The following is a 25,822-nucleotide window of genomic DNA, read 5'->3' on the forward strand; positions in this document are numbered from 1 at the left end:
CTCCGCCTGCTCCACGACAACATTCAGGCCGTGATCCTTACCAGCATCCATCACAGACTCAATCCATGTCCGGACCGGGGTCAAACAGGGCTGCGTCATCGCCCCAACCCTCTTCTCAATCTTCCTCGCCGCCATGCTCCACCTCACAGTCAACAAGCTCCCCAATTGGAGTGGAATTAAACTACAGAACCAGTGGGAATCTGTTCAACCTTCGCCGTCTCCAGGCCAGATCCAAGACCACCACAACCTCTGTCGTCGAGCTACAGTACGCGGTCGACGCCTGTGTCTGCGCACATACAGAGGGTGAACTCCAGGACATAGTCAACGTATTTACTGAGGCATACGAAAGCATGGGCCTTAAGCTAAACATCCGTAAGACAAAGGTCCTCCACCAGCCTGTCCTCACTGCACAGCACTGCCCCCAGTCATAAAGATCCACGGTGTGGCCCTGGACAACGTGGACCACTTCCCATATCTCGGGAGCCTCCTATCAACAAGAGCAGGCATCGACGACGAGATCCAACACCGCCTCCAGTGCGCCAGTGCAGTCTGAGAAAAAAAGTGTTTGAAGACCTCAAAACTGTCACCAAGCTCATAGTCTACAGGGCTGTAGTAATACCCGCCCTCCTGGATGGCTCAGAAACATGGACCATGTACAGTAGACACCTCAAGTTGCTGGAGAAATATCACCAACGATGTCTCTGCAAGTTCCTACAAATCCCCTAGCAGGACAGGCGCACCAACATCAGCGTCCTCATTCAGGCTAACATCTCCAGCATTGAAGCACTGACCACACTCGATCAGCTCCGCTGGGCAGGTCACATAGTCCGCATGCCAGACACGAGACTCCAAAAGCAAGTGCTCTACTCGGAGCTCCTTCACGGCAAACGAGCCAAAGGTGGGCAGCGGAAACGTTACAAGAACACCCTCAAAGCCTCCCTGATAAAGTGCAACATCCCCACCGACACCTGAGAGTCCCTGGTCCAAGACCACCCTAAGTGGAGGAAGTGCATCTGAGAGGGCGATGAGCACCTCGAGTCTCAACGCTGAGAGCATGCAGAAATCAAGCGCAGGCAATGGAAAGAGGGTGTGGCAAACCAGTCCCACCCACCCCTCCCCTCAACGACTATCTGTTCCACATGTGACAGAGTCTGTGGCTCTCTTATTGGACTGTTCAGCCACCAAAGAACTCACTTCAGGAGTGGAAGCAAGTCTTCCTCGATTCCGAGGGACTGCCTACGATGATGATGATGATGATGATGCCTCGGTGAAGATGTTGGATGATTTGGGGTTCGGCCTCTGAATGTGCACAGACACAAGCGTCATCTGTGTACTGTAGTTCGATGACAGAGGATGGGCCAACCTTGGATCTAGCCTGAGGCGACGCAGGTTGAACAGGTTCCCATTGGTTTATCGAAAGGCCACGTTAGTGAATTGAAGAGGACTTATTGTGATTGAAAGGCTGCATTAGAGGGAGCAGCGTGCGGTGGCCCAGCCCAGCCCAGAAATCGGCGCGATCCCGGCCTGCAAGACCATCAGCAGGCCGGGGCCATCAGAGGGAGCAGTGTGCGGTGGCATACCACTGCAGGAGGGCGATGGCTGCGAAGTCAGGTCACAGATTGCAGTGTGGGCAGGCACAGCAGGAGGAGCGAAGGAGCGGCAAGAGTTTGTAGAAGGAAGTGACCGGGGGCCAGGAGAGGCGTGAGTCTGGGGCCCAGAAGAGCTGAGGGCCCAGGGGCACCATGGGCCAGCCCACACTGCAATATGTGTGCACGCTCGGTCCGTGCAGCAGAGCTGGTCTCCAGTCGTCTTGGTTAATCCTTGCCACTGGACCAAGACCTAGCTCTGTCAAGCCCGTGCGATAGCTGGTGTGAAACCGTCACCACGCGTTAAAAAAATCCAAGCATCTTCCATCCTCCAAGATGTAGTTCGGGATCTGAAATATTATTGAAACACCTGTGAACTCATCCCTTTTTGGCGTGGAAGCAAGTCATCCTCGCTTCGAGGGACTGCCTATGAACATGATGATGAGCTTAGTTCTACTTCAGCGGGGAGCTTGTTGAGAGTGAGATGGAGCATTGCAGCGAGGAAGATCGAGAAGAGCGTTGGCCCTGCTTGACCCCGGTCCAGACGTGGAATGGGTCTGTGATGGATCCATTGGTCAGGATCACGGCTTGCATATCGTCATGGTGCAGGCGGAGGATGGTGATAAACTTTTGGGGGCAGCCGAAATGGAGGAGGACGCTGCATAGTCCCTCATGGTTGACAGTGTCAAAGGCATACATGTACCTCTAAATTGGCATCAATGCCCAAGAGCCACAGTGGTATGCTTAAACCAAATTTGGAGCAAGTGGTATTTAAAGCTGTCCAATCATCACTTCATTCATTCATACAAATACGAGAAAACATAAATGTGGCTGCTTAATTCATTCCATTTAATTCTGCACCTCTTCTGGCACCTCGAGTTAGTAATGTTTAAACTGATATAGAAAGCTGGCTCCACACCTAACAATTTGGATACCCAAGCTGTTGCTGTAAAATATGAAAAGGGGAATCCCCTATTCTTAAAAAAAAAACATTTTTATGGTAATATCCTTGCTGACATCACCACCCGGATTGTAGCGGTTCAAGGCGGCAGCTCACCAGCAACTTCCCTGGGGCAATTAGGGATGGGCAATAAATGTTTGCCTTGCCGGCAACGCCCACATTCTGTGAATGAATGAATAAAAGAAAAACAGTTCCACACACACCTCTCATGCACACCTCTCATGCACGCCTCTCACACGCTGGGTTACAAGTTCTGCACGCACTGAGGGATTTCAGTTCCTCACCCAAATGGGAGGAGGGGAACAATGATTTTGTCCAACAACCAATGTTCACCGGTGGAAGCACATTAAAGATGGCTGAAAGTACAGCCCATTTTATATGAATAATGAGCTAAGCAGAAAACTCGGAGCGATATGCGTTAGACTTTGCAGTCCACTTGGACGATTTAGTAACCTAGTGTAACCTTGGTAGTCATGGTAACATACAGTCAGTCTGGCAGCACTCTGCCCAGGCTCACACAAGGTCAGGTGGTGGTGGGGTGCTTGCACCGATGGAACTGCATTTCAGGAGAGGAAGCGAGACAGGTGGGGAGGGACGTGAGCCACTGGTGGGAGGAGGGGAACAATATACAACGTCGAGCTTTGTGCAAAGAAGAATGCATTTGACATGGAAGAATATGTTCCCTACCACACATCACATGGGTGTGTCATTGCGCAATAGTCTGACATGATGAACTTGCAAAACCAGATTTTCCAGACAGCTTGCTACTCATCGTTCCAAAAAATGTCACAAGTGTCGCCAAAGGCACCAGACTAGTTTCCAGACATCTCCACTCAAGTGGGAATATTAAAGCACTGACACCATTTCTATTTCCCGGCCCAACCAGCGTGGATAGTATGCAATGATTAACTAATATCCACTTGGCCGAGAGCAAGTAATCATGTTTGGAAAAGGCTCACATTTCTAAAACATGCAGAAACAGATCAAAAGCAGTACCTCATGTGATGTCTAAACTGGCCCACGCACCACTGCTTTAGCAGAATAGATTTGAACAAAACGGTCGTAGCTATTTCTAGTTACAATGAGTACTCAGGCATAAAAACTAGAATATATTACCTTGTTTGTATTATATAGCGTTGCCTCTGAAAATAATGTCGGAATGTAAACAAGGAGAAATAAATTCTTCCATTGGAGCCCAAGACACGGGTCACGAAGAAAGCTTCCAAGGGGTCTACAGAAGGAAAGCCAGCACCATTTTTGCTGACTGCACCATTTTGTTCAGATTGCATCACGGGCCAGCAAGCATTTTTCCCCCATTGTGCGCCTTTTCCAAACATCATATTACCAGAAATATAGTTGCATCTTTTGTGCAGCTGCATGTACGTGAATTGGTGCATCCACAATTGCTTCAGTGTTGTTACTGGTGCTCGGAATTCACCACGCAATGTAATTTAGGACAATTCAGAGCACTAAAAGCCTTTATGTTCAATATAAACATGCTCCTTTTATAATGATGCTTGTTTGGATTGTTCGAGGAGAGCTCCCAAGGGAGCTGTTATCCTATCCGCCATCTTGAGGCATATGGTGGAGAAATACCATCAACGATGTCTCCGCAAGATCCTGCAAATCCCCTGGGAGGATAGACACACCAACGTCAGTGTTCTCGATCAGGCCAACATCGCTAGCATCGAAGCACTGACCACACTCGACCAGCTCCGTTAGGCAGACTACAATTTCCATGCGCGACACAAGATTCCCAAAGCAAGCGCTTTACTCGGAACTCCAGGTGGGCAGAGGAAACGTTTCAAGGACACTCTCAAAGCCTCCTTGATAACATGCAACATCCCCACTGACACCTAGGAGTCCCTGGCCAAAGGCCGCCCTAAGTGGAGGAAGAGCATCCGGGAGGGCGCTGAGCACCTCGAGTCTCGTCACCGAGAGCATGCAGAAAGCAAGCGCAGGCAGTGGAAAGAGCGTGCGGCAAACCAGACTCCCCACCCACCCTTTCCTTCAACGACTGTCTGTCCTTTTGTGTATCTGTAAAGCATGCATGCCCATGTTCCGCCACCAGGGAGCTCACCCCCTGAAGTTCCAATGGATCCCAGCATCCCTTGGGAGCACTGTATATATGCCGGCCCCTAAGGCCTGTTCCTCACTCTGGAGTGTCTTATTAAAGACTGAGGTCACTGTTACTTTAACCTCCCTATGTGCAGCCTCATCTGTGTTAGGAACACTGGCGACGAGAATACAAATCCAACGCAAAGATGCAGCAAACTGTGGGCATCCTGGAGAAGTTCTCGGAGGGTGAAGACTGGGAAGCCTATGTCGAATGCCGAGACCAGTACTTTATAGCCAACGAGCTGCATGAAGAAGGAAGCGCTGCAAAAAGGAGAGCGGTCCTCCTCACAGTCTGCGGGGCACCGACCTACAGCCTCATGAAGAATCTTCTGGCTCTGGTGAAACCCACAGACAAGTCATATGAGGAGCTGTGTACACCGGTTTCGGGAGCATCTTAACTCGCGGGAGAGCATGCTGATGGCGAGATATCGGTTCTACACGTGCCAGCGATCTGAAGGTCAGGAAGTGGCGAGCTACGTCACCGAGCTAAGGCGACTTGCAGGACAATGTGAGTTTGATGGCTACCTGGAGCAAATGCTCAGAGACTTTTTTATACTGAGCATTAGCCATGAGACCATCCTACGAAAACTTTTGACTGTAGAGACACCGACCCTCAGTAATGCCATTGCGATAGCACAGGCGTTTATGTCCACCAGTGATAACACCAAACAAATCTCTCAGCACACAAGTGCTAGCAATGTTCATAAATTAACTGGAACTGTGTTTGCGAACAGAAATGTACAGGGCAGAAACCACGAGTCTGCAACTGCCAGCAGGCCTCAGGTAACCCAGATGACTCAGAGTCCCGAACAAAGGACGAAAGCAAGGCAATTCACACCTTGTTGGCGTTGTGGAGGCTTCCATTCAGCCTATTCATGCCGCTTCAAAGGGTATATTTGCAAGAGCTGTGGAACAATGGGGCACCTCCAACGAGCTTGCAAACGAGCTGCAAGCTCTGCAAAACCTGCTAACCACCACGTGGCAGAGTAAGATCGGTCCATAGTGGATCAAAGCAATTTCGAATCTCAGAGAGAGGAGGCAGATGCTGAAGTACATGGGATGCACACATTTTCAACGAAATGTCCACCTATAATGCTAAACGTAAAATTGAATGGCTTACCCGTAGCCATGGAACTAGACACTGGCGCTAGTCAATCCATCATGAATAAAAAGATGTTTGAGAGACTGTGGTGCAACAAGGCATTCAGACCAGCCCTGAGCCCCATCCACACGAAACTGAGAACGTACACCAAAGAGCTCATCACTGTCCTAGGCAGCGCCATGGTCAAGGTCACCTAGGAGGGCACAGTGCATGAACTGCAACTCTGGATTGTCCCGGGCGATGGCCCCACACTGCTTGGAAGGAGCTGGCTGGGCAAAATCCGCTGGAACTGGGATGACCTCCGAGCGCTATCACATGTCGATGAGGCCTCATGTACCCAGATTCTTAACAAATTTCCTTCCCTTTTTGATCCAGGCATTGGAAACTTTTCCGGGGCGAAGGTGCGGATCCACTTGGTCCCAGAGGCATGACTCATTCACCACAAGGCGCGAGCGGTACCTTACATGATGAGGGAGAGAGTGGAAATCGAGCTGGACAGGCTGCAACGCGAGGGCATCATCTCCCCAGTGGAATTCAGCGAGTGGGCCAGCCCGATTGTTCCAGTACTCAAAAGTGATGGCACGGTCAGGATTTGCGGCGATTATAAAGTAACTATTAATCGTTTCTCGCTACAGGACCAATACCCGCTACCCAAGGCAGACGACCTATTTGCGATGCTGGCAGGAGGCAAGACGTTCACCAAGCTCGACCTGACTTCGGCCTACATGACGCAGGAGCTGGAGGAGTCTTCGAAGGGCCTCACCTGCATCAACACGCACAAGGGACTGTTCATCTACAACAGATGCCCGTTTGGAATTCGGTCGGCTGCAGCGATCTTCCAGAGAAACATGGAGAGCCTACTTAAGGCGGTACCACACACGGTGGTCTTTCAGCACGACATATTAGTCACAGGTCGGGATACCGCCAAGCACCTACAAAATCTGGAGGAGGTCCTCCAGCGACTGGATCGCGTGGGGCTACAGCTGAAGAGGTCAAAATGCATCTTCATGGAGTTTTTGGGGAGAAAGATCACGACGGACGGCATTCGGCCCACAGACGCCAAGACAGAGGCTATCAGGAACGGGCCCAGGCCACAGAACGTCACGGAGCTGCGGTCGTTCCTGGGACTCCTCAACTATTTTGGTGACTTCCTACCGGGGTTAAGCACCCTCTTAGAGCCCCTACATGTGTTATTGCACAAAGGCGAGAACTGGGTATGGGGAAAAAACCAAGTAATTGCTTTTGAGAAAGCCAGAAATATTTTATGCTCCCAACAAGCTGCTTGTATTGTATAACCCGTGTAAAAGACTTGTGCTAGCATGTGACACGTCGTCGTAAGGAGTCGGGTGTGTATTACAACAAGCTAATGTTGCGGGGAAGTTGCAACCTGTTGCCTATGCTTCCAGGAGCTTGTCTAAGGCTGAGAGGACCTACAGCATGATTGAGAAAGAGGCATTCGTGTGTGTTCGGGGTAAAGAAAATGCATCAGTACCTGTTTGGCCTCAAATTTGAGCTGGAAACCGATCACAAGTCCCTCATATCCCTGTTCGCTGAAAACAAGGGGATAAATACGAATGCCTCAGCCCGCATACAAAGGTGGGCACTCGCGCTATCAGCATATAACTATACCATCCGCCACAGGCCAGGCACCGAGAACTGTGCGGATGCTCTCAGTCGGCTACCATTGCCCACCACAGGGGTGGAAATGGTGCAGCCTGCAAACTTGTTGATGGTCATGGAAGCGTTTGAAAATGATAAATCACCTGTCACAGCCGGCCAGATTAGGACTTGGACCAGCCAAGATCCTCTGCTGTCCCTAGTAAAAAAACTGTGTACTGCATGGGAGCTGGGCCAGCATCCCTGTTGAAATGCAAGAGCTAATCAAGCCGTTCCAGCGGCGAAAGGACGAGCTGTCCATTCAGGCAGACTGCCTGTTGTGGGATAACCGTGAAGTGCTACCAAAAAAGGGCAGGGAGACGTTCATCTCGGAAATCCACAGCACACACCCGGGTATAGTAATGATGAAAGCGATAGCCAGATCCCACGTGTGGTGGACCGGTATCGACTCTGACTTAGAGTCCTGTGTATGGCAATGCAACGTATGTGCTCAGTTGAGCAACGTGCCCAGAAGTTTGTGGTCCTGGCCCTCCAGACTATGGTCGAGGATCCATGTCGACTATGCGGGCCCGTTTCTCGGTAAAATGTTCCTGATGGTGGTGGATGCTTTTTCAAAATGGATTGAACGTGAAATAATGTCGGGAAGCACCGTCACCGCCAACATTGAAAGCCTGAGCGCCATGTTTGCCACCCACGGCCTGCCTGACATACTGGGTCATGTTTCACCAGTGCCGAATTTGAAGAATTTATCAAACATGTTACCTAGGCCCTGTTTAAACCAGCCTCCAATGGGCAGGCAGAGCGGGCAGTACAAACCATCAAACAGAGCCTTAAATGAGTCACAGAAGGCTCACTCCAAACCCGCCTGTCCCGAGTACTGCTCAGCTACCGCACGAGACCCCACTCGCTCACAGGGGTGCCCCCGGCTGAGCTACTCATGAAAAGGACACTTAAAACCAGACTCTCGCTGGTTCATCACAACCTGCATGATCAGGTAGAGAGCAGGTGGCAGCAACAAAATATAAACGATGGTCGCGCCACTGTGTCACAGGAAATTGACGTGAATGACCCTGTGTTTGTGCTAAACTATGGACATGGTCCCAAGTGGATCACGGGTACGGTGATAACTAAAGAAGGGAATAGGGTGTTTGTAGTCAAACTAGACAATGGACAAATTTGCAGAAAGCACCTGGACCAAACGAGGCTGCGGTTCACAGACTGCCCTGAACAACCCACAGCAGACACCACCTTTTTCGAGCCCACAACACACACCCAAAGGATCAACGACACCACGCCAGACCAGGAAATTGAACCCATCACGCCCAACAGCCCAGTAAGGTCAGGCTCACCTAGCAGCCCTGCAGGGTCAACAACACGCCAGCCCAGCGAGGGCACAGCCAACACACCAGAACAGACCTTTGTACCGAGGCGGTCCACCAGGGAAAGAAAGGCTCCCGACTGTCTCACCTTGTAAATAGTTTTCACTTTGACTTTGGGGGGAGAGTGATGTTGTGTATCTGCAAAGCATGCACTCCCATGTTCTGCCACCAGGGAGCTCATCCCCTGAAGTCCCAAGGGATCCCAGCATCCCTTGGGAGCACTGTATATAAGCCGGCCCCCTAAGGCTTTTTCCTCACTCTGGAGTGTCTTATTAAAGATTGAGATCACTGTTACTTTAACCTCCCTGTGTGCAGCCTCATCTGTGTTCGGAACACAATATGTCCCACCTGTGACAGAGACTGTAATTCCCGTATTGGACTGTGCAGTCACCTGGGAATTCACTTTTAGAGTGGAAGCAAGTCTTCCTCGATTTCGAGGGACTGCCGATGATGATGATGATGATGCTTGTTTGGATTCTAAGAGACTCGTGTCTGTTAACTAGCTCCTGGCATGTAAATCATTACATCCGCTGTCTGCCCTGGTGGAAGAATTGTAAAGACAATGTTTTATGGCTTTACAAGACTGGCAGCAGGTAAGGTAGCCAAGTAAGCATACAAACATACGATAAAGAGGGACCGGTAAAGATCAGCTGCTCAATCAAGCCCATCCCATCCCAGCATGGTGTGACTTGCACACCATTATCCTTGTTTCCTCCTACCACCACGCAGCCACACAATCTCCTAGGAAAGGGAAAAACAGAGGAATAAAATCTTAGGCCCATTCAGGAAAATTCTTCCCCAACCTCCGATCGCAATCAAGCAAGCTCCACGGTGACCGGTGACAACACCTGATGATCCACCTATTTTTTATACATGGATACATCAGCCACTCTCGGGAACTCATCCTACAACCTATGGACTTTTTGACTTGCATCTCCCGCTCTCCTGCTGCTCCTCTTTTGCAACTGTGGTGATGTCTGTAATGTATTTGCTTCATGGGTTCTTTGCTTAAGAATTCCTAGCAACACATTGCTATTAAGAACTAGTTGGTTTATTAACAAAGGTTTAACAATCACACTATACATTACCAGTTCATCCACTAGGCTCACAACCGCATACCTCGTCGTGGATCCCCTGAACCCAACTGACTGGGGTTTTATTGAGTCTTTGTGAACAGCATGTGACTGACTAAGCCACTCACAATGCAACAGCTCAATAAACCTTGAGTATACTCAGAGGTGCATACATTACAATGTCCTGCAGTACAGGCATCGCCTCGGTGTGTCAGTGAAGTCTTGCTGTCCTTCCCACCCCAGAGTGTTGCACATCAGTCCGGTAACTCCCTCAGGGATAGATGGGGCCATACTATCTATAGCTACTGCAGCCCTGGAAATAAGTTGTGATTCATTATCGTGTGAACTCGTGTCTATCATTTGACTGGCTTACCTTCACTCTGCCTCACCAGCTGTTTCAGCTGAGATGAGTATTTTGGTATCGCTGCTAAGTGATAGAGAGAATAGAGAAGCTGGGATGTTTCTCCTTAGAGCAGAGAATGTTAAGGAGAGATTTAATAGAGGTGTTCACAATGATGAGGGGTGTTGATAGAGTAGATGGGGAGAAACTGCTTCCTCTGGCAGCAGGGTCAGTAACCAGAGGACACAGATTTAAGATAATTGGCGAGATGAGGAGACATTTTCTTTGTCAGCGAGTTGTTATGATATGAATTGCACAGTCTGAAAGGGATGGGGATATATACTTAAAAAGGAAAAATTTGCTGGGCTACGGGTAAAGAGCCAGTGAGTGGGACTAATTGGATCGCTTTTTCAAAGAGCCGGCACAGGCACGACGGGCTGAATGGCCTCCTTCTATCCTGCATGGTTCTAGGACTTCCTTTCTACGTGCTTGTAACAACATCCGCATTGGACAGAGTACACCCCAGGAACCTCCCCATGAACACTGGACTCACAGAATCCAACCGGAACAGGCAGCAGTATAAATGTGGCTTAAGAGAGCTTGAGTTGGTTTAAAGTACTTAGAGTAGCTGGTGGTGTAATATATTCCGTTTCCCATGCCAGAACTGGAACACTCATTATTAGCCTGTTATAAAAGCTGTCAAATTAATGACATGTTTGCTGCGAACTTAATGTGTAAATTAAGGATGTGGAAATGCTTTTTATCAGTGTTGTGCTCAGTAATTTTATTAGTCCTATCTACATGGCAACTCTAATTACTGATCTGCTTTCAACAAAATAGCTACCGCTATCAAGGAGTCCACATCAACCTTTAATGTAGAAAAAGCATCCTAAGGCACATGGGTGGAATGTCAAGCCAAAGAAGGAGAATTAGGAGGGGAGAGCAAAGACTGCATCAAAGAGATGGGTTTTAAGGACGTTCTGAGAGAAAGACAGGTGGGATATGGGTTCGGAAACTCAGTTCAGGATCGAACAGGATGCTGAGTTTGCAAACCGTGTGGTTCAGCCTGAGACAGTGACCAGGGAGGAGAATGGAATTGATGGCAAGGACTGATGCAAATGGTTTTGGATTTACCAATGTTTAACTGGAGGGAATTACAACATCCAAGACTGGAGGATGGGCAGGCAATTGGAAATGAGCGTGAAGGGGACTTGGGAGGGGTGTTTAAGGATATACTCAGTAGCAGAGAAAAGAAGTCGATGGTTATCATTGCTCCCCAGAATGATTTTGCCAGAGGAAAGTGAACCGTTAGTGTTATGTATGCAACCCTATGTAACCAGCATTCTACCGCCACTAGAGGGTGTATCTCTTGGAGTCCCAAGGGATCCCAGCATCCCTTGGGAGCACTGTATATAAGCAGGCCTCCCATGTTGTAACAGCACTCCGGAGTTAGAATAAAGAGACTAAGGTCACACTTACTCACGTCTACAGTACTCAATCACATTACTTTATTATGGACAACTGGCAACGAGATAACGAACCATCATGTGAAAATGCAGAGAAGTGTTGGTATGCTGGAGAAATTCTCAGAAAGGGACGATTGGGAGGCCATCCTGGAGCGACTTGACCAATACTTCATGGCCAATGAGCTGGAAGGGAGTGTGAACGCTGCCAAACGAAGGGCGATCCTCCTCACTACCTGTGGGGCAACAACCTATGGCCTCATGAAGAATCTTCTTGCTCCGATGAAACCAACAACCAAATGAGGAACTGTGTATGCTGGTCCGGGAGCACCTAAATCCGAAGGAGAGCATTCTGATGGCAAGATATCGATTTTACACATGTCAACAGTCTGAAGGCCAGGAAGTGGCGAGCTACGTCACCGAACTAAGGCACCTTGCAGGACATTGCAAATTTGATGGATTCCTGCAGCAAATATTAAGAGACTTTTTTGTGCTTGGCATTGGCCATGAGGTTATCCTTCACAAACTATTGATTGTTGAAACACCGAACCTGAGCAAAGCCATAACGCTAGTCCAGGCATTTATGTCCACCAGCGCTAACACCAAACAAATTTCGCAGCATAAAGAGGTTTCGTCAAGTACTGTACATAAAGTAATATCGTTTTGAGGCAGGAATGCATATGGCAAAACGTACACGCCTGCAGCTGCACGACCTCAGATGACTCAGAGTCCGCCATCAAGAGTGAATGCAAGGCAATTAACATCATGTTGGCACTGCGGAGGTGATCATCGAGCCCATCAATGCCGCTTCAAACACTATGCGTGCAAAGGCTGTGGAACAATGGGATACCTCCAGCGAATGTGCAGGCAAGCTGCAAACCCTGAAAACTACCACGTTGCAGAGGAGGAGTGATCCATGGCGGATCAAACTGAACTAGAGATTCAAAGCGAGGAGGCAGAAGTGTATGGGGTACACACCTTCACCACGAAATATCCACCGATCATGTTAAAAGTTGAACTGAATGGAATTCCAGTATCCATGGAATTGGACACGGGTGCGAGTCAGTCTATCATGAGCAAAAAGGCCTTCGACAGGCTGTGGTGCAACAAGGCACACTGGCCCAAGCTGAGCTCCATTCACACCAAGCTGAGAACGTACACGGAAGAGCTGATCCCTGTAATTGGCAGCGCAGCAGTAAAAGTCTTCTATGATGGAGCAGTGCACGAACTACCACTATGGATAGTACCAGGAGATGGCCCCGCAATGTTCGGCAGAAGCAGGCTGGGAAAAATTCGCTGGAACTGGGAAAAATTCCAAGCGCTTTCGTCCGTCGACGATGCCTCATGTGCCCAGGTTTTGACCAAGCTTCCATCATTGTTTGAGCCAGGCATCGGAAATTTCTCGGGGGCCAAAGTGCAGATCCACTTGATTCTCGGTACACGACCCATCCACCACAAGACACGGGCGGTGCCATATATGATGCAAGATAAAATGGAGATCAAGCTAGACAGGCTGCAACGAGAGGGCATCATCGTGCCGGTGGAGTTCAACAAGTGGGCCAGTCCGATTGTTCCTGTTCTCAAGGGCGATGGTACGGCCAGAATTTGCGAGGACTATAAAGGAACGTTTTTCGCTGCAGGACCAGTACCGGCTACCCAAGGCAGACAACCTAATTGGGACACTGGTAGGAGGAAAGACGTTCACCAAGTTGGACCTGACCTCAGCCTACATGACGCAGGAGCTGGCGAATCTTCGAAAGGCCTCACCTGCATCAACACACACAAAGGTCTGTTCATCTACAATAGATGCCCGTTTGGGATTCGATCGGTCGCGGCTATTTTTCAAAGGAACATGGAGAGTCTGCTAAAGTCGGTTCCGTGCACCGTGGTTTTCCAGGACGACATACTGGTCACAGGTCGGGACACCATCGAACACTTGCAGAACCTGGAAGAGGTTCTAAGTCAGCTAGATCGTGTGGGACTCGGGTTGAAACGCTCGAAGTGTGTTTTCCTGGCGCCAGAGGTCGAGTTCTTAGGGAGAAGGATCGCAGCAGACGGCATCAGACCCACCGACGCCAAGACGGAAGCCATCAAGAACGCGCCGAGACCATAGAACGTGATGGAGCTGCGGTCATTCCTGGGACTCCTCAATTATTTTGGTAATTTCCTACCCAGGTTAAGTACATTGCTAGAACCTCTACATGTGTTGCTACACAAGGGAGATGACTGGGTATGGGGGAAATCACAAGAGACAGCTTTTGAGAAAGCCCAAAATCTGTTATGTTCCAACAAAGTGTGTGTCCTGTATGATCCTTGTAAATGTTTAGTGCTAGCTTGTGATGCGTCTTCGTACGGGGTCGGATGTGTGTTACAACAAGCTAACGAATCAGGGACATTGCAACCGGTCGCTTATGCGTCCAGGAGCTTGTCCAAGGCCGAAAGGGTCTACAGCATGATTGAAAAAGAAGCTTTGGCATGCGTTTACGGAGTAAAAAAAATGTATCAGTATCTGTTTGAGCCTAAGTTCGAGTTAGAAACTGACCATAAGCCGCTCATATCGCTATTCTCAGAGAGCAAAGGTATCAATACCTATGCCTCTGCTCACGCTATCTGCATATAACTATGTAATTCACCACAGGCCAGGCACAGAGAACTGCGCTGCGCCCTCAGTCGGCTACCATTGCCCACCACCGGGGTGGAAATGGCACAGCCTGCAGACTTGCTCTTGGTGATGGATGCATTTGAAAATGAAAAGTCACACGTTACGGCCCGCCAGATCAGGGCCTGGACCAGCCAGGATCCTTTACTGTCCCTGGTAGAAAAACTGTGTCCTCCATGGGAGCTGGTCCAGCGTCCCAGCAGAGATGCATGAAGAGAGCGTAAAGATGAAATACATACAGGCGGATTGTCTTTTGTGGGGTAATCGCGTGATTTTGCCCAAGAAAGGCAGGGAAACGTTCATACGTGACCTACATAGTACCCACCCAGGCATAGTAATGATGAAAGCTATAGCCAGATCCCATGTGTGGTGGCCCGGCATCGACTCAGATTTAGAGTCTTGCGTGCACCAATACAACACTTGCTCTCAACTGAGTAATGCACCCAGGGAGGCACCGCTAAGTTTGTCGTCATGGCCCTCCAAACCGTGGTCTCGGATTCACGTTCACTTCGCTGGCCCGTTTCTAGGCAAAATGTTCTTGGATGTTGTGGATGCTTATTCTAAGTGGATTGAGTGTGTAATAATGTCTGTAAGCACATCCACTGCCACCATCGAAAACCTACGAGCCATGTTTGCTACGCATGGCCTGCCTGATGTCCTTGTCAGCGACAACGGGCCGTGCTTCACCAGCGCTGAATTCAAAGAATTCATGACCCACAATGGGATCAAGCACGTCACATCTGCCCCGTTCAAGCCCGCATCCAAGGCCAGGCAGAACGGGCAGTCCAAACCATCAAGCAAAGCTTGAAACGCATGTCGGAAGGCTCCCTGCAGACCCGCCTGTCCCGAGTCCTGCTCAGCTACTGCACCAGACCCCACTCGCTCACTGGGGTTCCCCCAGCCAAGTTGCTCATGAAAAGGGCGCTCAAAACAAGGCTCTCTCTAGTCCACTCTGATCTACAGGATCACGTCGAGGGCAGGCGGCATCAACAAAGCATGTACCGTAATCGCACAAATTTGTCACGCGATATTGAATTCAATGACCATGTATTTGTACTCATCTATGGACATAGTCCCAAATGGCTTGCTGGCACTGTCATAGCCAAAGAAGGGAATAGGGTGTTTCAGGTCAAACTCGCAAATGGACTAACTTGCAGAAAGCATTTGAACTAAAGCAAACTGCGATTCACAAACAGCCACGAGCTACCTGAAGAGGACACCACCAACTTTGACCCTCCGACACACACACAAGTGGCAACCAACATCACGGTTGGCCATGAAGCCGAACTCATCATCCCCAGCAGCCCAGCAAGGCCAGCTGCGCAGCAGCCCAGCGAAGGCCCAACCAACTCAGCTGCACCTGCATTTGTACCGAGATGATCGACTAGAGAGCGGAAAGCCCCAGATCGTCTCACCCTGTAAATAAGTGTACTATTGACTTTGGGAGGGAGTGATTTCTGTATGCAACTCTATGTAACCAGCATTCTACTGCCACCAGGGGGCATATCTGTTGGAGTCCCAAGGGATCTTGGCATCTCTTGGGAGCATTGTATATAAGCAGGCCTCCCATGCTGTACCAACACTCTGGAGTCAGAAAAAAGAGACTAAGGTCATACTTACTCACGTCTACAGTACTCAATCACATTACTTTATTCTGGACATAACAGTTAGTATGTCATGTGATCGAGCCAGATCTGGTGACCGATGGCTATACCAGTTGTGCGCCACACATATTTAATTCTGCACCCCCTGGTGGAGTTGAGGAAACATAGATAGGGACCACACCAGGCGGAATGACTAGGGTGAGAGAAAGTCAAGCATTTCCTGAGAACAAGGACATCCACGGTGAAGGTGAAGCGGTGGTTGAGCAAAGTGACAGCTGCAGAAGTATTGAGGTGAATGGAAGGCCAAAGGCTAGGATGCTGGGAGTTCGAAAGTGCAATTGCAAGTGACGTGGGGAGAGTTTTGGCCAGAGACATGAAGAAGAGGGGCTGGAAGGGCATAGCAGGATACGGGCGATGAGGGATACCAGAAGTGGTCAGAGATGACCGAGACCAAGGAAATAGAGAGGCTGTGGGATATGGATTGGGGGTGGCAATGAATATGGATAGGAGAGTCTATATGGAGGGAGAGGTATAGGGGAACAGATGGACAGTGAATTCAGAAGACAGGCAACAAGGGGAGCCGAGGTGAAGACTGAAATCACTCAGGATAAAAAGTCACAGAGCAAAGGCTGAAGGAGGAAAGGAGGGAGGATATCTTGGGGAGAAACGTGAAATAGGATTTGGCAGGATGATAGACAAAAAGAGTTTAAAGGAGGGGTGGAATAAGGTGAAGTGCTCAAAGGAGGAGAAGGTGCCAGAGGAGTAAGGGGAGGAACCCAATATCATTACCGGCTTCCCTGTAAGAACTTGAAATCTCGTTACAACCATATTTAGTTCACTTCTTTGCCCGCTCAGAGCCCTGAAACACCGACCAATGGCTCATTGGACCCGAGCACTAATTTTACTTGTTAGCAAAAACATCCCCTTTAGGCCATGCATCAAAAACAATCATGATTCCAGAATTTACTCCAAGAGCTCCACTAGGTCTTTTCAAAACTGGTACTGACTAGCTTCAAGAGTTTCTGTCTCATTTCAGAACATGTGCATTGCACTCAACTACAGCAAAGGAGAGTTTACTGCTTTGATCTGAAACATAAGAACATAAGAAATACTAGCAGGAGTAGGCCATTTGACCCCCTCGAGCCTGCTCCGCCATTTAATAAGATCAAGGCTGATCTAATCCTGGGCTCAGCTCCACCTCCCTGCCCACTCCCCATAACCCTTCACTCCCAAACAAACAAACAGATAGTTGGAATTTAGTTCTTTCCAATTGGATAATTAAATTGGATATTCCAATTGGTAGGCTATCCAATTGGATATTTCATTTGCTAGTTTCCGGTTCAGTCGTCACAAGGTCTAGATTTAGACAGCGGCAGGACAGTTAGTTCTTCTCTCGAGGGCCAGGACAGTCTGTGTTGTGAGCTTCTCAAACTGTCATGGTCTATCAACCCAACGAAATGCACCATCAGTTTTTCCTCTCTCAGGAGTACAATCGGTGAGAAGTGTCATCGAATGCACTGGCAGAGAACAAAATAAATACTTCCCAAAGGTAGCAAGCAGAGCCAGATTCAACCAAACAACAGCACAGAGACCAAATCCAAACGGCATGTCTGGGAGGCAAACACTACTCTGGAGGTCACTTGGTTTGATGTATAGTTTGTAAAAAACAGTTTGTACAAAGCTAGTCAACGAAAAACACTGAGAAATTCTGAACACAATTTCTTTCTGCACAGAAACTTCTGGAAAAGTCATGGCTCTATAACAAACTACACCAGGGGGATTGCTAATGGTATCAGCAACATTACCGCATGAATAGAACATCTAATTGAGATCTCCATTCAGCTTAGACCCAATTAATATTCCTTGCCATAAAAACAGAAAATGCTGGAAATGCTCAGCAGGTCAGACAGCATCTGTGGAGACAGAAACAGAGTTAATGTTTCAGGTCGATGATCCTTCGGAAGGGTCCTCGACCTGAAACGTTAACTCTATTTCTCGCTTCACAGATGTTGCCTGGCCTGCTGAGTATTTCCAGCATTTTCTGTTTTTATTTCAGATTCCCAGCATCCGCAGTATTTTGCTTTAATATTCCGCGGGCCCGAATTTGGTGAACTTACCGCCGGCTGCCGCGAGTTTTCTCAGTGGTCTCCGTGTTTTTTGGGCGCTCCGAGCAAGTTTGGTGAGGCCCTGATGCCGGCGGGGAGAGAAGACCTCTGGGGAGCTTCCACTGGCGTGCACCGGCGTACAACGCCGAAAGAAGTCCTCCCGCCTACAGACTCCCCAGATTGGTCCGGGCGGTCCTCCGCTCCAGCAGCAGAAGAGACCACGGCATGGAGGCAGGTCTTACCTGAACGGTAAGTATGAAGACCTGCAAGAAAAGGTTAGTGCACTTGTTTTCTTCATTTCTTCTGCAGCGATTTTGTTGGATAGGGTCCTCCAAAGGATTTGTAATTGTTTTTTTATCATTTGTTGAAAATTTTTTTTCCCATTCCGCCCCTCCCTGGGTCCGACTCTATCCTTGGTGTTACTTTGCCGAGGATTGCATTTGCCGCCCAGAATCCGACCTACCGCCCGCTGCCGCCTAGTACTGGCGTGCAGGACCCACTTTTTCCCGCCAGGTGTTTTTTTCCCCATTTCTCCACCAAACGTTCGCCCAAAGTACCATCAGGATCTTAGCGGTCCTTTCGACGGTACATGGGCAGAACTTCAGTTTGACCAAACCCGGGCCCCTTTTGCCATTTATTCTATTTGTAGCTTCTCCCGTTGTCAGGCGTAGAAAACAATGCTGTGGCAATTCCGGGTACTTACAGGAATGAAGTTTGAACATCAGCGTTACGCTGTAGTGGTAAAGGTGGCTGCAGTCCTGGATCACCTGAATGAGAGGAGCCAATCGGCACTGACCAGAGGGTGTCTGTGATATTGCATAGGAGGTATCCAGTGATCGGAATACTGAAAACAAGATGGGAACAAACATTCATGTTAAAATGAGCTCTTAGCAACTTTCTTTGGTTGTTACATTGCTTCTTTTTGGTGGGGGTTGGGGGAGGGGGGCGGGGAAGGTCAGCCTACATCAAGTCAAATGTCATTTTTGAGGGACCTTCTATCAGAAATGGAAAGAGGCAAGGCAGAAACTCAAGTGTGTTTAACAGATGCTGTTAACGGTCAGGCTTACACATAACTGAGCAAATCTCACAGTACATGTTTCTTTCAATGTGGCTTAGTTCCTCCATCGAGCTTTGGAGACAACCGGCAACATCTGTGTTTAAAATGGGATTGCCGTCCCAAGTATTCCACTTACATTTGTAAATAGACTGTTAGCAAACTTGAAGCCCATGGGGATTAAAGGGACAGTGGCAGAATGGATACGACATTGGCTAAGGGACAGAAAACAGAGTAGTGGTGAATGTTTGTTTTTCAGACTGGAGGGAGGTATACAATGGTTCCCCAGGGGTCAATATTGGGACCACTGCTCTTAATGCATTAATGACCTGGACTTGGGTATACAGGGCATCATTTCAAAGTTTGAAGATGACACGTAAACAATGAGGAGGATAGTAATAGACTTCAGCAGGACAGAGACAGACAGGTGAAATGGGCAAACACATGGCAAAATTTAACGCCAAGAGTGAAGTGATACATTTTGGTAGGAACAATGAGGAGAGGTAATATAAACTAAATGGTGCAATTTGAAAGGGGGTGCTGGAACAGAGAGGCCCGAGGGTGTATGTACACAAACCTTTAAAAGGTCGCAGGACAAGTTGAAAAGGCTGATAAAAAAGCACATGGGATCCTTGGCTTTATTAATAGAGGTTTAGAATACAAAAGCAAGGCGTTATGCTAAACCTTCATGAAACACTGGTTAGGCCTCAGCTGGAGTATTGTGTGCAATTCTGGGCACTTGAGGAAGGATGTCAAGGCCTTAGAGAGGGTGCGGAGGAGATTTACTAGAATGGTACCAGGGATGAGGGACTTCAGTTATGTGGAGAGACTGGAGAAGCTGGCGTTGTTCTCCTTAGAGCAGAGAGGGTTAAGAGGAGATTTAATAGAAGTGTTCAAAATGATGAACAGTTTTGATAGAGTAAATGAGGAGAAACTTCCAGTGGCAGAAGGGTCGGTAACCAGAGGATACAGATTTAAGGTGACTGGCAAAAGAACCAGAGGCGACACAAGGAATACTTAAAAAAAATGTTTACACACCTTGGATAAATACATGAAGCGGAAAAATTTACAGGGCTATGTGAAAAGAGCGGGGGAGTGGGATTAATTGGATAGCTCTACCAAAGAGCCGGCACAAGCAGAATCTCCTCTTTCTGTGCTGTATTATTCTATGATTCTAGACCATTTTTTAAACCTTTCTCCCTTCCATGCCAAGAAAATTTCCAGCAGATAAAAATAATTTTGTAAAATGTGGCTCAGTAAAGTTTAAAAGCAGTGCTGACGGATCAGTGATCCAAGCAAGCTCACAACTGTAATACTTCCAGCTGTATAAGATGATAAAAAGTGATTTGATGGCGCACCACAAAAAGTTAGAGGGAATAGTCTAATTTACAATCACCTCAACCTGTAAACACGGATTAGTGGAATTTAAGAACATTATAACCCCAAGTAGGATAACAATAATCACTGATAATTTCACGAACACGGGAGTTCTGGATTGTCAAGTTAATAATGAAAATGTGGACCGGTTTATACCAGTGATGAGATCCTCCCCCCGCCCACTCATACTTCGCACCATTATGCATGTAACAAACAGGGTGGATAAAGGGGAACCAGTGAATGTGGCGTATTTGGACTTCCAGAAGGCATTTGACAAGGTGCCACATAAAAGGTTACTTCACAAGATAAAAGTTCACAGGGTTAGGGATAATATATTAGCATGGATAGAGGATTGGCTAACGAACAGAAAATAGAGAGCAGGGATAAATGGTTCATTCTCGAGTTGGCAATCAGTAACTAGTGTGGTGCCGCAGGGATCAGTGCTGGGACCCCAACTATTTACAATCTATATTAATGACTTGGAGGAAGGGACTGAGCGTAATGTAGCCAAGTTTGCCGATGATACAAAGATGGGAGGAAAAGCAATGTGTGAGGAGGACACACAAAATCTGCAAAAAGACATACACAGGCAAAAGTGAGTGGGCAAAAATTTGGCAGATGAAGTATAATGTTGGAAAGTGTGAGGTCATGCACTTTGGCAGAAAAAAATCAAAGAGCAAGTTATTATTTAAATGGAGAAAGATTGCAAAGTGCTGCAGTACAGCGGGATCTGGGGGTGCTTATGCATGAAACACAAAAGGTTAGTATGCAGGTACAGCAAGTGATCATGAAGGCCAATGGAATCTTGGCCTTTATTACAAAGGAGATGGAGTATAAATGGGAAGTCTTGCAACAGTTGTACAGGGGTATTGGTGAGGCCACACCTGGAATACTGCATGCAGTTTTGGTTTCCATATTTATGAAAGGATATACTTGCTTTGGAGGCAGTTCAGAGAAGGTTCACAAGGTTGATTCCAGAGATGAGGGGGTTGACTTATGAGGAAAGGTTGAGTAGGTTGGGCCTCTACTCATTGGAATTCAGAAGAATGAGAGGTGATCTTATCGAAACGTATAAGATTATGAGAGGGCTTGACAAGGTGGATGCAGAGAGGATGTTTTCACTGATAGGGGAGACTAGAACTAGAGGGCATAATCTTAAAATAGGGGGCCGCCCATTTAAAACTGAGATGAGGAGGAATTTCTTTTCTCAGAGGGTTGTGGATCTGTGGAATTCACTGCCTCAGAGAGCTGTGGAAGCTGGGACATTGAATAAATTTAAGGCAGAAATAGGCAGTTTCTTAAACAATAAGGGAATAAGGGGTTATGGGAGCAGGCAGGGAAGTGGACCTGAGTCCATGATTGGTCAGCCATGATCGTATTAAATGGCAGAGCATCCTCCAGGGGCCATATGGCCTGCTCCTGCTCCTATTTCTTATGTTCTTATGTAAAAAAAAAAATGGGATAACAACTGAGATTAACTCCTTCACATGTATGTAGCTGCGTTTCATAGACCATAATAACGATTGTTTTAAAAAGAATCCCTTTCAGTGCATTTTGCAGATTACACTACAATCTGTAGTGGAGTGTCACAAGCTACTTTCATATTGTGTAAATACCATGCTGGTGCTACCAGCTCCCGACATTTAGGTCTTACATAACCATGGCAACAGCAGAGTCAACTTGCTAGATTCCCCAAGGCTGGCAGCACGAGTTTGGGTCTTACACAATGGGCCGGATCTTGCTGGAGCAGGGCATCTCCTGTTAGTTAGTTAGATGGACTTTTTTCTGTACGCGGTAACTTGCTGTAAGTGTGAACTGGTAACGGCGTGGCAAAGGCAACGGGGCATCTGAGACCTCGGTGAACGGCGGGACCAACGGTATACCTCCTTAACCAATGAGATTTAAGGATTAAGAAACAGAGGGAAGACTGGGAAGGAGGGTGAATTAGAGTCAAGTCAGGTACAGAAAGAGAAATAATGAGAGAGAAAGAAAGATTGGATTAAGAGAGGAAAAAAAGAGACAGAAAGGAGAAGTAAGAAAAAAATTTCAATGTTGACATTTTTAAAAATGGCTACGAACAATTTACCATTCCACAGTTTAAATTGTTCAATTTCTGGGCCAGAGATGTTGACTGGCATTGCATCAACAAATATCGCGTTGTTAAAAGGGTACTCATGCTAATAATTATCAGACTTAATGTTCTGCGGCAAGTTTAATGGGCAATTAATGTGCAAATCCAACAAGTTGTTAAAAAAATAATGGGGAGGCTAAGGGCGAGATGCCGCTCATGCGGAAATCAACCAGCAACTCAAGGCCTATCTCTTAATGCCCTGAACTTGCCAGCCAATTTGCACATTCATAATGTAATGCGTCATTAACAATATAAAAAGCAATTACAAATACTGATCAGCACCACTTCACTTTAATACTCCCCTGCAAAAACAACTCCCAAGATGTTTCATAATCCAGATCAGGTTCATGACTAATATCTGAGGTCGATGGGCTTTCGTCGGAACTGTTGTCCTGACTAATGTCTATTCAGTATTGCCAATTAATGTTAGAACTACATTCATTTGTCTTTTTACCCCTCCCCCACCCTCATCTCAAATGTTGCAAACCTCCATTTGCCGACGCCTGCTTTCAGCTGATGTGCCATTGGTTGCAGCTCCTCTTCCACCAGTGACAGCACACAGAAAACGGCCGGGTTTGCATTTTTACAATTTTTATTACCTCTTTATTGCTCGTCTGATATGAATATTTGCTGCACTCTCCACTTCAGCTGGCCAGACCAAATACAACGACCCATTTGGGCAAACAGCACAAACAGAGCCAGGGACTGGAACCTTGCCACGGTGAATAGGACGAAACAACTTAGCATTTGTGGCGGAGCAGCAGCTGGGTCTGACTGCATCACAAGGGTGCACAGGCCGCCAGCTCAATTCCGGTTACAACCAGCAATGGATCGCTCCAGCACAGGGCTTCAGCAGCAAAAAGGGAAAGATTCAGGGTTGTTTATGTAAATACAGGCCTGTAGACGCTTGCTTTGGGGATCTTGTGTCGGACATGCGGACAGTGTGGCCCGCCCAATGGAGCTGGCCGAGTGTGGTCAGTGCTTCGATGCTGGGGATCTTGGACTGATCAAGAACACTGATGTTGATGCGTCTATCCTCCCAGGGGATTTGTAGGATCTTGCGGAGACATCATTGGTGGTATTTCTCCAGCGATTTGAGGTGTCTGTTGTATATGGTCCACATCTCTGAGCCATACAGGAGGGCGCAAAGCAAGCGCTCTACTCGGAACTCCTGTACGGCAAGCAAGCCCCAGGTGGGCAGAGGAAACGTTTCAAGGACACCCTCAAAGCCTCCTTGATAAAGTGCAACATCCCCACCGGCACCTGGGAATCCCTGGTCAAAGACCGCCCTAAGTGGAGGAAAATCATTCGGGAGGACACTGGGCACCTCGATTCTTGTCGCCGAGAGCATGCAGAAAACAAGCGCAGGCAGTGGAAGGAATGTGCGGCAAACCAGACTCTCCACCCACCCCTTCCTTCATCCACTGTCTGTCCCACCTGTGACAGAGACTGTAATTCCCATATTGGACTGTTCAGTCACCTGAGAACTCACTTTTAGAGTGGAAGCAAGTCTTCCTCGATTTCGAGGGACTGCTTATGATGATGACAGGCCTGTATGGCAGTTCTGTTTAAAGAGCTGCACTGGATAGATCATTCATTCAAATTTCACCGTCGGAGGTTTGATTGTGGAGCTCCACTACATTTTCAATTTTTTTGTAGTATTTTAAGTTGCTTGAAATATGTCCTTTTATTGGCAGTGTTTATGCACTCACTGAATTATGGTTTGCATATTTGATCAGAAATATATAAATTATACATCCTGTCCTTCCACTCCTGTAGGTTTCCAGCTCAAACAGTCATCTATCTACCCGACAGGCACTACACTTCAAACTAGTTCAATTAAATGAAGCATTCCTGAGAAATCTCACCCCGAAGTGGTGCTATAAAATGGCAAGTACTATTTATTAGTATCCAATTCCCATTCCATCTACAACACTGTCCATGGAAAGCCACTTTACTCTTATGAACCAAGTGATGATCTTTTCCAACACAAAAACTGACGATACCTGTACTGGAAATCTGAAATAAAAACAGAAAATATGGGAAATACTTAGCTGGTCAGGCAGCATCTGGGGAGAGAGAAACTGAGTTCTGACGAATGGTCATCGACCTGAAACGTTAACTCCATTTCTCTCTCCACAGATGCTGCCTAACTTGCTGAGTAAAGGTGGACAAGTCCCTTGGATCTGAAGGCCTGCATCCTAGGGTCTTAAAAAAGGTGGCTGCAGAGATAGTGGATGCATTGGTTGTAATCTACCAAACTCTCATCCTCAGGCGGCCGAAGGCTGGGCTTTCGAAGATCAGGCCCTCAAATCTGGCACCAAGCTCATGGTCTACAGTGATACCCACCCTCCTCTATGGCTCAGAGACGTGGACCATATAAAGCAGACACCTCAAATCGCTGGAGAAATACCACCAACGATGCTTCCGCAAGATCCTGCAAATCCCCTGACAGGACAGACGCACCACAGTAGTGTCCTCGATCAGGCCAACATCCCCAGCATCGAAGCACTGACCACACTCGACCAGCTCCGTTGGGTGGGCCACATTGTTTGCATGACTGACACAAGACTCCCAAAGCAAGCACTCTACTCAGAACTCCTACATGGCAAGCGAGCCCCAGGTGGGCAGAGGAAACATTTCAAGGACACCCTCAAAGCCTCCTTGATAAAATGCAATGATCCGACCGACACCTGGGAGTCCCTGGCCAAAGACCACCCTAAGTAGAGGAAGTGCATCCGGGAGGGCACTGAGCACCTCGAGTCTCGTCGCTGAGAGCATGCAGAAATCAAGCGCAGACAGTGGAAGGAGCATACGGCAAACCAGTCCCACCCACCCTTTCCTTCAATGACTGTGACAGAGACTGTAATTCCCATATTGGACTGTACAGTCACCTGAGAACTCACTTTTAGAGTGGAAGCAAGTCTTCCTCGATTTCGAGGGACTGCCTAGGATGAAGATGATGATGAAGAAGAATCTATCAAAATTCCCTGGATTCTGGAGAGGTCCCAGTGGACTGGAAAACCTCAAATGTAACACCCCTATTTAAGAAAGGAGGGAGACAGAAAGCAGGAAACTATAGACCAGTTAGCCTAAAATCTGTCATTGGGAAAATGCTGGATTCCATCACTCAGGAAGTAGTAGCAGAACATTTATAAAATCATAATACAGTCAATCAAAGTCAGCAAGGTTTTATGAAAAGGAAATCATGTTTGACAAATTTGCTCAAGTTCTTTGAGGATGTAATGAGCAG

The 25,822-nt window shown here is 47.7% G+C and overlaps 1 protein-coding gene across 2 annotated transcripts in view; it reads right to left on the minus strand.

Moving 5' to 3' along the window:
* hip1rb (huntingtin interacting protein 1 related b) overlaps window positions 1-25,822 on the minus strand; it is a 179,631-nt gene that overhangs the window by 60,533 nt on the left and 93,276 nt on the right. For both annotated transcript variants that reach the window (XM_070887784.1, XM_070887783.1), the window contains one exon: window positions 18,711-18,851. In XM_070887784.1, the coding sequence (XP_070743885.1) occupies window positions 18,711-18,851 (141 nt within the window). The remainder of the gene's footprint in view (window positions 1-18,710; window positions 18,852-25,822) is intronic.

This window comes from Pristiophorus japonicus, chromosome 8 (assembly GCF_044704955.1).
Source record: "Pristiophorus japonicus isolate sPriJap1 chromosome 8, sPriJap1.hap1, whole genome shotgun sequence".
Lineage (NCBI taxonomy): Eukaryota > Metazoa > Chordata > Chondrichthyes > Pristiophoridae > Pristiophorus > Pristiophorus japonicus.